General features: G+C 41.7%; 1 protein-coding gene across 6 annotated transcripts in view; it reads left to right on the forward strand.

Annotated features, from left to right (window-relative positions):
* ulk4 (unc-51 like kinase 4) overlaps positions 1–12,806 on the forward strand; it is a 185,841-nt gene that overhangs the window by 82,487 nt on the left and 90,548 nt on the right. For all 6 annotated transcript variants that reach the window (XR_010011246.1, XR_010011245.1, XM_062991455.1 and 3 more), the window contains 3 exons: positions 1,871–1,927; positions 2,037–2,088; positions 3,075–3,169. Coding sequence is in view for 4 of the 6 variants with exons in the window: in XM_062991455.1 (XP_062847525.1) it covers positions 1,871–1,927; positions 2,037–2,088; positions 3,075–3,169 (204 nt within the window). In the remaining 2 variants the exon portion in view is untranslated. The remainder of the gene's footprint in view (positions 1–1,870; positions 1,928–2,036; positions 2,089–3,074; positions 3,170–12,806) is intronic.

A 12,806-nucleotide genomic window follows, 5' to 3' on the forward strand; every position in this document is an offset into this window, starting at 1 on the left:
CCATAAGTGTTTTAGGAGAAGTCTAAAAACCGTTGTTTATAATATAGTTAGACCTGTAATGGAAAAGTACTGAGACCTTGGGTACACGGGGCTTTCCAGCATCCTTGTAAGAGATTGGAATGTTCTGACAAGGACATTGTACTTTAAAACAAATAAATAAATAAGAAACACTTTGCTGGTTTAAGATAAGGGTGTCCAGATGAGTCAGAAAACTTTACATAACATTTGTTTTATAGATATTATGGTATTCGATCTTAACCCTCTTAATCTTAACCATTTGGTTGATCTTACTGTGTGTCTAAATACTTGGGTAAAAATAAGCTGTATTTAAATAATCCTGTTTGGGTCATTGGCACTATGGCTCAGTGGGTAGCACTGTCGCCTCACAGCAAGAAGGTCCTGGGTTCTATCCCCAGGTGGAGCGGTCCTTTCTGTGTGGAGTTTTCATGTTCTCCCCATGTCTGCGTGGGTTTCCTCCGGGTGCTCCGGTTTCCTCCCACAGTCCAAAAACATGCAGTCAGGTTAATTGGAGATACTGAATCACACCTATGGGTAAATGGGTGTGTGTGTGTGTGTGTGTGTGTGTGTGTGTCTGCCCTACGATGGACTGGCGTCCCGTCCAGGGTGTTACTGTGTGTTTTGCGCCCATTGAAAAGCTGGGATAGGCTCCAGCACCCCCCCGCTTATCCTAATTGGATAAGTGGTTAAGACAGTGAGTGAGTGTTTGGGTCGTATCTACTGCTTGGTTGACGTGTTAAAATCAAAAATATTGTTAGACGACGCTGTGGTTTTAAGAAAACAGCTTTTCTAACATTTATGTCAACTTAAGGCTGTGGCTGAAAAATCATCCATGAAAAGTTGCATCATTTTTGTGCTTGACAGGTATAATGGTAGAGACTCATTAAAAAATACTGTGTGCACTAGTAACAAAACATTAATTGTTTGTTGTTGGTTTAGTCCCAAGAAACTAAGAAATGCAAACAAATCATTTTTAAACATTATTTTCCTGGTGAGACCATTAAAGGTTAAGGATGGAGTGTAAAAGAGAGGCGATTAGAAAAAGGTATAAATCAGTACCCTCTGAGCTATACTTTGCCGTTCTTGATGATCATAATTGAAATAAAGTAGGCCGCTCAGGTGGCACAGCGGTAAAGTACGCTAGCACATCAGAGCTGGGATCTCGAATACATCGTATCCAATCTCAGCTCCGCCATCCGGCTCGGCTGGGCAGCCACATGAACATCGACTGGCCTGTTGTTCAGGGTGGGTGGGATGAGCTGGACCAGGGTTCCTCATAACTGGTGCAATTACGACTTCTGCTGGCTCTCTCCGTGCACAAGGCTGATCCGCATATGAACGCGCCTCGCGCAGGTGAAAAGATGCAGTCGGTACTGCGCACGTGTCGGAGGGGGCGTGTGAGAGTTGTGAAGCTCCTCAGTCAGCAGTGAAGGGTTGTATTGGTAGAGGGGAAGCGTAATGCAATCAGGGTAGTTGGATACGACTAGATTAGGGGAGAAAATTAGGGGGAACATGAAGAAATTAAGTTTGGAGCCATTCTATTTTAACTGAATCCAGTCTTTGGGAGGTTTATTTAATAGTTTGAGTTATTTTATTAACTCTGGCGTGAGTGATTGGTGTCTTTACGCCACAACAAGCACTAAATAGATCAAAGTTTATTAAATGTGACGGATTACGTAGTAATGTAGATGTAATATCTCTGGACTTTATGCTTTAATCATTAAGTATATCATCAGCAATTTGTTTGTTTTGCTGCAGCACAAACTGCCCCGATTTTTTTTATATGACTGGGCTTCTTTATAGCACTTCTTATAACTCCAGCCGTCTAATCTCTTTCAATGGGTTTTGGCAGATCTTCAGGCCTCAGGTGGTGAACGAGGAGTTTCTCATTAAATTCGGAGCGCTTCTGGTGAGTCGACTGCATCACGTTATAAATAAACTCGTTCAGATATTTATTATAGATGTGTCATGTTCTAAATCTGCTTAAATCTGCTTCAACACCGTTCTGTTTTGTGAAGAATCACATCACATCCATCGATTCCAATGAGACCAGTTTGGGAGGTGCTGTGGGTAAGTCGTCTTCAGAGATACATCAAAGTGTTGAATGTATTAATCACATACAGCTTTTAATTTCTTCTTTATATGTATATTTTATCGACTTTATCTTTGTAAATGGGCCATTCTGCCAAATTGGTGCCACTTCCATCCCCAGGACGTTATATGTATAAATGTAGATGAAGATTAACTTTAAAATGTATTTTCTAATAGAGCAAAGTGTCCTGCACATCCATCTAATTGTAAATGTAGGATATATAATTTCAAACGTTCATAAAACCTCCCAATAACACTGACAATTAGTATTTTTTCATCCCCTCTCTCTAACTCGACACTTTATAATGAAATATAAGAGTAAAATCTGTCAGAAATCCTTTTGTCCTGCAGTGTTCGGTGACTCCAGATCACGTCTGTGTGTTTAATCTTTATTTTCTATAAGAAATGTAGAATAATGTGGTTAAAATCCATGTTTTACTCACTCAGTCCTGTTACCCTCACATATTCATCCTTCTGATAATAAACATGTGGAAATATTTAAATAAATACAGAAATGTTCATTATCTGTATCTACTGAAGGTCACTGAAGAGCATTAGTAGGTTCTCCTTTATTCCCCTGTATGTTTGATAATATTGTAACTGAGTAGATTCATCTCCACGTTCATTCCTGTTACCTACATTTATTCTTAAAATAAAAAGAACATTTTGTGATAAATCACTAGACTGTGCTCGGTGTTCTGGTGCTTTTAGCATGTTCTCCATGCTGCTATATTTCATGTACTGACTAATTCTAGGTTAAAACCTCACTCCTGTTACTCATATACAATCATCCTTCATTTAGAAACCTTGTAGAAATAAAACAAAGGTGCCTGAGATTCGAATAAAAAACACATTCTGAGTAGTGAAGTGTGTGTGTTACTAGATTCAGTGTTGAACAAAGATGAAAGATGAAGTTTCATGAGCACATGGCTCATTCGGACATGTATTTCTTTTTCTGTGAACAGGACAGACAGCGGCTGAGGAACTGATCCGAAACACATTATCAGCAGTGGAGGCCATCTCCCAGCACCCCGCCCTTCTGAGCGCTCACCACAGCACTGTAAGTCACTGAAAAGAGGAGCAGGGTCATTCAGTGATGGTATATTCACAGCATTTAGTGATTCACAAAAGTGCCTTTTCAGTAAATATGTTTCTTACTCTGGTACAACATACTTATAGAACGGCCCAAATACACCAAGGCAAGGTTAGTTTATTTGTTTAGCACCTTTCATACACAGTGGCAATTCACATAAGGAAAAATTAAAAGCATTAAAAGATTTCTGAGTTACGTACGATTAAAAGAACATGAAATTAAAACCAGAGTGATAAAATGCTTTACATAAAGAATCAAAACTAAAAGAAAATATAAAGTAAATTAGCTTATAAACAGTAAGTGCAGTAAGATTTGGTGAAGCAGAAAAGTATAAAATAAATACAATTAAAAAGGATAAAATAAAGATAAAAAATAGCTTATCAAGGCTAAAGTGCAGTAATAATAGAGTGCAAAATTTAGATCTCAATCGTAGGCACAAGAAAAGAAAAACGTTTTTTACCTGGATTTAAACATTTCTACATGAGGCACATCTAATAGACAACAAAGATAACTAGTACACATACCTGGAAGCATGAAATAAATTCTTACACAAGACAACATAAGAACAGTTTTAACCGACCGACCGCACAGCCATAAAAATAACAAGAAAATATAAAATAACCCAAATTATAAAGACAGAAACATAATCCAGGCGGCACTGTGGCTCACAGCAAGAAGGTCCTGGGTTCGATCCCCAGGCGGGGCGGTCCGGGTACTTTCTGTGTGGAGTTTGCATGTTCTCCCCGTGTCTGCTTGGGTTTTTTTTTCCGGGAGCTCCGGTTTCCTCCCACAGTCCAAAAACGTGCAGTCAGGTTAGTTGGAGGCACTGAATTGCCCTACAGGTGAATGTGTGTTTATGTGTGTGTGTCTGCCCTGCGATGGACTGGCGTCCCATCCAGGGTGTTACTGTGTGCCTTGCGCCCATTGAAAAGCTGGGATCGGCTCCAGCACATACGCGACCCTGATTGGATAAGCGGTTAAGAAAGTGAGTGAGTGAGAAACATAATACCTATCTACGCGTGATCCGCGTTATTGATCTGGCACAGTTTTTACGCCGGATGCCCATCCTGACACGACCCTCCCTATTTATCCAGGCTTGGGACCGGCACTACAGTGCACTGGTTTATGCATCCTAGCGGCTGAGTACATACAGGACAATTCAGCGTCTCTAATTAGCCTGGCTGCATGTTTTTGGACTGTGGGAGGAAACCGGAGCTCCCGGAGGAAACCCACGCAGACACGGGGAGAACATGCAAACTCCACACAGAAAGGACCCGGGGATCGGACCCAGGACCTTCTTGCTGTGAGGCGACAGTGCTAGAAACATAATACCTGTCTTGCAATAAAATGACACATACATGTTAAACATGGCATTAAAATCCAAATCAATAAATACTCTGGTAGAAGGTTGCCAGTCAACAACACACAGGCACACGTAGGTATGTAACTGGTGAGGGAAAGAAAACAAAACTACCAAGCTCACTTTAATTCTGTGGACACAGCGTGTGTTAGTCAGGCTTACAGAAAACTCCAACGTCAGTGCTTAAAAAAACAAAACAAAACATTGATAACAGAATAGAAAAGTCAGTTCTGTCTAGACAGGCGAATTCTTATTCATTTATTTATTTCATTTTTGTACCGACTTGATTGCTATGCTCTCAAACTCTAGCCAGCAAGGTTGTTAATAGAAAGCAGCACTTCATGTTAGGTACAGGCCTCCTCAGCCAGGGTGGGGGTCTGCAGCCGAGCAGGAGATATATAACAAGGGTAAATGGATTCGACCAGATTGGGAAACATAGACATAGGGGGGAAATGCATGTGTAGTAGGGCTGTCACATGATTACATTTTTGAATTGAGATTTATCACGATTAAAGAACCAAATTAATCGACTGCAAAAATAACTAAGCAAAATTTGAACAGTTATGCACAATTATGATAGAATTATTAAATCTAAATTATTTTTAGTAAGCCAGCCAATGCCTATATAGAGTTGTTAACAGCTGCCCATCTTTCAGCCACTTATTTAAAATGACAAGTCTGTTCACATGATCTGGTAAAAGTGAGGATCTTTTCCTGTTCATAACCCTGCCACTGGAAACAGGCGCTCAGGGTATTAATATGAACCATTTCTGGATGCAACATGTATAACATCATGTGGACCCACAGCATTAACTATGTTAAAGCGTCTACAGTCCATTATGATCCATTTAACACCAGAGTTTGTAATGTTCCCACGACGTGTACAGTTCATGAGCTTCCCATCCAAATTCATCAGAAATAAAGTTAGACCGTAAACTGTATAAAGACCCGTGTTATCTCTACAGTATAAACACAATGTTACTGTGTTAAAGCAGCGCAGTTTACCACAGTGACGTATGTTTAAAGTGGCACAAACAGCCCAATTGCGTTGCGTTGCGTTGACGTGAATAACGACAGCCTGAATATATAGAATAAAAAATACAAACACAAAACCACATGTATCAGTTATTAAAAATCTCTGGTAATTTGTTCTGTAATAAGTAAGATTTCAAAGTACGGTAGCGCAATAATAGAGTTGAAATATTCGGTGCCTGAATTACTGCAGAATCGGCCACAAAAAGGCTCTCGGGTTTATCTCAAATCTGAAGGAGCTGCATCAGCACTGAGGAACGGTGGTTTCAGGTTGAGGCTCACTGACAGAAACAGAAGATGTTTGACAGAATGGCTGCTAAATTCCACAAAAACGACCTCAGAACTGAAAGAACACGTCTGGTACCTCTTCACCAACAAAGTGCTGGTGCTGGTTACTGCAAACTACATTCACATTTACAGCATTTAGCAGACGCCTTTATCCAAAGAGACTTACAGTACGGTCACAGTATACAGTCTGAGCAATTGAGGGTTAAGGGCCTTGCTCAAGGGCCCAACAGCAGCAACCTGGCAGTGGTGGGGCTTGAACCAGTGATCTTCTGATTACTAGTCCAGTACCTTAACCACTAGGCTACAGATTGCCCTAGCAGAGATTTTAAGAACGGACTCACATTTCCACCGGTTTGAGAGCCCAGCGATTACGTATGAGGGTGTGGACGGTACTAACTGTCCAGAGCCACATTTCACAGCAGTCATTAAATGATTCTCATAAACTAAATGATAGTATAAATAGAAGCTACAACACACAGCACAGCTATCTTAATAGTTGAATGTAAACCTAGAACATCCAGCGACGGTGCGGCTTCATATTCTGACTCAAATACGGAAAATCTCATCTGTGTTTTGACCCCCCCTTAGTTTTCCAAACTCGTCTGTGTTTTGACCCCCCCTTAATTTTCTAGCTGCTTTACACCTTCACATCTTGGATGTTTTGACTAAGCGATTGCTAACTAAATTGCCGTAGGATTGCTAGGACGCCTCATAGTGCAGATTAACCAGTAAACGTGAGGCACTTGAACACTGCATGAATGAAACCTTGCATTTTAAATTTCAAGGCAAACTCTGATTCAAGGCCATTTTCACGACTGTGAATTACATTTACATTTTCAGCATTTATCAGACTTACAGCACTGTGACAGTATATTGTCTAAGCAATTGAGGGTTAAGGACCTTGCTCAAGGGTCCAACAGTGGCAACCTGACAGTGGTGGGTCTTGAACCAGTGAACTTTCAATTACTAGTCCAGTACCTCATCTGCTAGGCTACAACTGTTCATGAATTAGGTAGAGACTTAATTATAACAAGGCAGATCATGTGACTTTTTTGTATGCAGTTTTAGGACGATATCGCAAGTGATGCGTTTGCATCCTCTGTGGATCAGTGTTGATTCAGTACTGCTGGTTTTGCTGCGGTTCTTTTGCTATTTGTTGTAAATGGTGAAAAAGCGAGTAAACAATGATACTGTGGTGACAGTATCAGCCCGCCCACCCCCCATCCACTGACCGCTTGTGGCAAGATTTTGGGGCCAGAACAGAACCAGTTTTTCTGGCGCAGAACCTGTGAACTTGCAGTGGAAAAGCGGCAAACCGTTCAGGGTTTTGGTACCAGCGTCGGTGTTGTGAGCCAGTCTGAACAGAAGTTGTACTTGTTGAACCTCACAAACCTGGAAGTCATTTCAGACCTGCAGTTTAGCAGTTTTCAAGCACTGAAACTGATGAATCAACGTTTACTGTTTAGAGGAAGCCAAAAGATGCATTTAACCATGATGTCTGCTACCAGCTCTTCAGTGTGATGAGGGATCCATAACGGTATGAAATGCCCAAAATGTCCAATAACATTCAACAGGAACGTAATCATACAGCCTCCATATATTTAACTAGAATCAGAATAGTTTGATGAGCGTTTGGAAACACACACACATACTGGAATGATTTTTTATTCTGTATTAACCCCCCACCCCCACCCCCGTGCACGCTCACCAGTGGTGTGCTGCAGCGTCGAGGTTGTGAGATGTACTCACGTGAGTTCTATACAGAGAGCTCTTCAAATCCCCAGCGGTAATACACTACAGCTTTAATACATAAAGAGCCCTAGGCAGCACACACAGGTTAACACATTGCTTCCCGGCATATGTTCTGCATTTTTTTCCCCATATATATATATATACAGTATATATATATATATATATATATATATATATATATATATATATATATATATATACGTATATATATTCCTCCAGCCAGCCATTTATATTGTGGAGAACGTTTACTATGTATGCTCTCGAAACTGTCAGAAACTGAAAGCAGCCGGTCCATGTGTAATCCTCCGAGGAATTATCTAATAACTCTTCAACTGTGGATGGTTTTCTTTCAGTCTTTATATTAAAATAAATTCAGCCAATGAAGGTGTTGGTATTAACCAATGATTTGAATTAGGGCTGTGCGATTACCTCGATATGCTTTTGAGAAGTGGTGATATACGATATGATATGATGTAAACTTAAAGTACAATGGCAGGCCACCGCCTGTATTTTAGCTTATTTTGTTTACAAGTTATATTAAAAACAGTGAGTCTGTGAGTGACTGAGTGTGTGAGTGAGTAAATGTGTGACTGAGTGAGTGAGTGAGTGTGTGTGTGTGTGAGTGACTGAGTGTGTGAGTGAGTGTGTGATTGAGTGAGTGTGTGTGTGTGTGTGTGTGTGTGTGAGTGACTGAGTGTGTGAGTGAGTGAGTGTGTGATTGAGTGTGTGAGTGAGTGAGTGTGTGATTGAGTGTGTGACTGAGTGTGTGACTGAGTGAGTGTGTGACTGAGTGAGTGTGTGATTGAGTGAGTGAGTGTGTGTGTGTGTGTGTGTGTGAGTGACTGAGTGTGTGTGTGAGTGAGTGACTGAGTGTGTGATTGAGTGTGTGAGTGAGTGTGTGATTGAGTGTGTGAGTGAGTGTGTGACTGGCTGAGTGGGTGATAGACTGAGTGAGTGTGTGTGTGTGTGTGAGTGACTGAGTGTGATTGAGTGAGTGTGTGATTGTGTGTGAGTGAGTGAGTGTGTGACTGGCTGAGTGTGTGATAGACTGAGTGAGTGTGTGACTGAGTGAGTGAGTGTGTGACTGGCTGAGTGTGTGATAGACTGAGTGAGTGTGTGACTGAGTGAGTGTGTGTGTGAGTGACTGAGTGAGTGTGTGAATGAGTGTGTGTGTGAGTGACTGAATGTGTGACTGTGAGTGAGTAAATAAGTGAGTGTGTGACTGAGTGAGTGTGTGAGTGAGTAAATAAGTGAGTGTGTGAGTGAGTGACTGAGTGAGTGTGTGAGTGAGTGACTGAGTGAGTGTGTGAGTGAGTAAATAAGTGAGTGTGTGAGTGAGTGACTGAGTGAGTGTGTGAGTGAGTGACTGAGTGAGTGTGTGAGTGAGTAAATAAGTGAGTGTGTGACTGAGTGAGTGTGTGAGTGAGTAAATAAGTGAGTGAGTGACTGAGTGAGTGTGTGAGTGAGTAAATAAGTGAGTGAGTGAGTGACAGTGAGTGTGTGAGTGAGTAAATAAGTGAGTGTGTGAGTGAGTAAATAAGTGACTGTGTGAGTGAGTGACTGAGTGAGTGTGTGAGTGAGTAAATAAGTGAGTGTGTGACTGAGTGAGTGTGTGAGTGAGTAAATAAGTGAGTGTGTGAGTGAGTGACTGAGTGAGTGAGTAAATAAGTGAGTGTGTGAGTGACTGAGTGAGTGTGTGAGTGAGTAAATAAGTGACTGTGTGAGTGAGTGACTGAGTGAGTGTGTGAGTGAGTAAATAAGTGAGTGAGTGACTGAGTGAGTGTGTGAGTGAGTAAATAAGTGACTGTGTGAGTGACTGAGTGAGTGTGTGAGTGAGTAAATAAGTGAGTGTGTGACTGAGTGAGTGTGTGAGTGAGTAAATAAGTGAGTGAGTGACTGAGTGAGTGTGTGAGTGAGTAAATAAGTGAGTGTGTGACTGAGTGAGTGTGTGAGTGAGTAAATAAGTGAGTGTGTGAGTGACTGAGTGAGTGTGTGAGTGAGTAAATAAGTGAGTGTGTGACTGAGTGAGTGAGTAAATAAGTGAGTGTGTGACTGAGTGAGTGAGTAAATAAGTGAGTGAGTGACTGAGTGAGTGAGTAAATAAGTGAGTGTGTGACTGAGTGAGTGTGTGAGTGAGTAAATAAGTGAGTGTGTGACTGAGTGAGTGAGTAAATAAGTGAGTGTGTGACTGAGTGAGTGAGTAAATAAGTGAGTGTGTGACTGAGTGAGTGTGTGAGTGAGTAAATAAGTGAGTGTGTGACTGAGTGAGTGAGTAAATAAGTGAGTGTGTGACTGAGTGAGTGTGTGAGTGAGTAAATAAGTGAGTGAGTGACTGAGTGAGTGAGTAAATAAGTGAGTGTGTGACTGAGTGAGTGTGTGAGTGAGTAAATAAGTGAGTGAGTGACTGAGTGAGTGAGTAAATAAGTGAGTGTGTGACTGAGTGAGTGAGTAAATAAGTGAGTGTGTGACTGAGTGAGTGTGTGAGTGAGTAAATAAGTGAGTGTGTGACTGAGTGAGTGAGTAAATAAGTGAGTGTGTGACTGAGTGAGTGAGTAAATAAGTGAGTGTGTGACTGAGTGAGTGAGTAAATAAGTGAGTGAGTGACTGAGTGAGTGAGTAAATAAGTGAGTGTGTGAGTGAGTGACTGAGTGAGTGTGTGAGTGAGTAAATAAGTGAGTGTGTGACTGAGTGAGTGAGTAAATAAGTGAGTGTGTGACTGAGTGAGTGAGTAAATAAGTGAGTGTGTGACTGAGTGAGTGTGTGAGTGAGTAAATAAGTGAGTGTGTGACTGAGTGAGTGAGTAAATAAGTGAGTGTGTGACTGAGTGAGTGAGTAAATAAGTGAGTGTGTGACTGAGTGAGTGAGTAAATAAGTGAGTGAGTGACTGAGTGAGTGAGTAAATAAGTGAGTGTGTGAGTGAGTGACTGAGTGAGTGAGTAAATAAGTGAGTGTGTGAGTGAGTGACTGAGTGAGTGTGTGAGTGAGTAAATAAGTGAGTGAGTGACTGAGTGAGTGAGTAAATAAGTGAGTGTGTGACTGAGTGAGTGTGTGAGTGAGTAAATAAGTGAGTGAGTGACTGAGTGAGTGAGTAAATAAGTGAGTGTGTGACTGAGTGAGTGTGTGAGTGAGTAAATAAGTGAGTGAGTGACTGAGTGAGTGAGTAAATAAGTGAGTGTGTGACTGAGTGAGTGTGTGAGTGAGTAAATAAGTGAGTGAGTGACTGAGTGAGTGAGTAAATAAGTGAGTGTGTGACTGAGTGAGTGAGTAAATAAGTGAGTGAGTGACTGAGTGAGTGAGTAAATAAGTGAGTGTGTGAGTGAGTGACTGAGTGAGTGTGTGAGTGAGTAAATAAGTGAGTGTGTGACTGAGTGAGTGAGTAAATAAGTGAGTGTGTGAGTGAGTGACTGAGTGAGTGTGTGAGTGAGTAAATAAGTGAGTGTGTGAGTGAGTGACTGAGTGAGTGTGTGAGTGAGTAAATGAGTGAGTGTGTGAGTGACTGAGTGAGTGTGTGAGTGACTGAGTGAGTGTGTGAGTGAGTAAATAAGTGAGTGTGTGAGTGAGTGACTGAGTGAGTGTGTGAGTGAGTAAATGAGTGAGTGTGTGAGTGACTGAGTGAGTGTGTGAGTGACTGAGTGAGTGTGTGAGTGAGTAAATGAGTGAGTGTGTGAGTGAGTGTGTGAGTGACTGAGTGAGTGTGTGAGTGAGTAAATAAGTGAGTGTGTGAGTGAGTGACTGAGTGAGTGTGTGAGTGAGTAAATAAGTGAGTGTGTGAGTGAGTGACTGAGTGAGTGTGTGAGTGAGTGACTGAGTGAGTGTGTGAGTGAGTAAATAAGTGAGTGTGTGAGTGAGTGACTGAGTGAGTGTGTGAGTGACTGAGTGAGTGTGTGAGTGAGTAAATAAGTGAGTGTGTGAGTGAGTAAATAAGTGAGTGTGTGACTGAGTGAGTGTGTGAGTGACTGAGTGAGTGTGTGAGTGAGTAAATAAGTGAGTGTGTGAGTGAGTGACTGAGTGAGTGTGTGAGTGACTGAGTGTGTGAGTGAGTAAATAAGTGAGTGTGTGAGTGAGTGACTGAGTGAGTGTGTGAGTGACTGAGTGAGTGTGTGAGTGAGTAAATAAGTGAGTGTGTGAGTGAGTGACTGAGTGAGTGTGTGAGTGAGTGTTGGTGGGGCGTCCATCGATGCAAACAAGAGTTATTTCTCTCATTCATGAGGAGAAAATATGATGCTGATGCACATTTAGATGCACGACTGTCGTCCATGAATTATTGAATTTCAGCAGTTACATAATCAACAAAGCTGTTATCGGATTTCAATTCAATTAGCTGATGCTGCTAGATTTTAAATGAATTATGTGCATCTGTGGCCAGAAAATCCTGTCAAAGAAGTTTTAATACCCACATTCTCATCACAGTAACTTTAATATTGTCTACATTAAGAAATATACACCCATCAACCATAACATTAAAACCACCTCCATGTTTCTACACTCACTGTCCATTTTATCAGCTCCACTTACCATATAGAAGCACTTTGTAGTTCTACAATTACTGACTGTAGTCCATCTGTTTCATGCTGTTCTTCAATGGTCAGGACCCCCACAGGACCACCACAGAGCAGGTATTATTTAGGTGGTGGATCATTCTCAACACTGCAGTGACACTGACATGGTGGTGGTGTGTTAGTGTGTGTTGTGCTGGTATGAGTGGATCAGACACAGCAGCGCTGCTGGAGTTTTTAAACACCTCACTGTCCTTGCTGGACTGAGAATAGTCCACCAACCAAAAACATCCAGCCAACAGCGCCCCGTGGGCAGCGTCCTGTGACCACTGATGAAGGTCTAGAAGATGACCGACTCAAACAGCAGCAATAGATGAGCGATCGTCTCTGGCTTTACATCTACAAGGTGGACCGACTAGGTAGGAGTGACTAATAGAGTGGACAGTGAGTGGACACGGTATTTAAAAACTCCAGCAGCGCTGCTGTGTCTGATCCACTCATACCAGCACAGCACACACTAACACACCACCACCATGTCAGTGTCATTGCAGTGCTGAGAATGATCCACCACCTAAATAATACCTGCTCTGTGGGGGTCCTGACCATTGAAGAACAGGGTGAAAGGGGGCTAACAAAGCATGTAGAGAAACAGATGGACTACAGTCAGTAATTGTAG

Source organism: Trichomycterus rosablanca, chromosome 3 (genome assembly GCF_030014385.1).
Source record: "Trichomycterus rosablanca isolate fTriRos1 chromosome 3, fTriRos1.hap1, whole genome shotgun sequence".
NCBI lineage: Eukaryota > Metazoa > Chordata > Actinopteri > Siluriformes > Trichomycteridae > Trichomycterus > Trichomycterus rosablanca.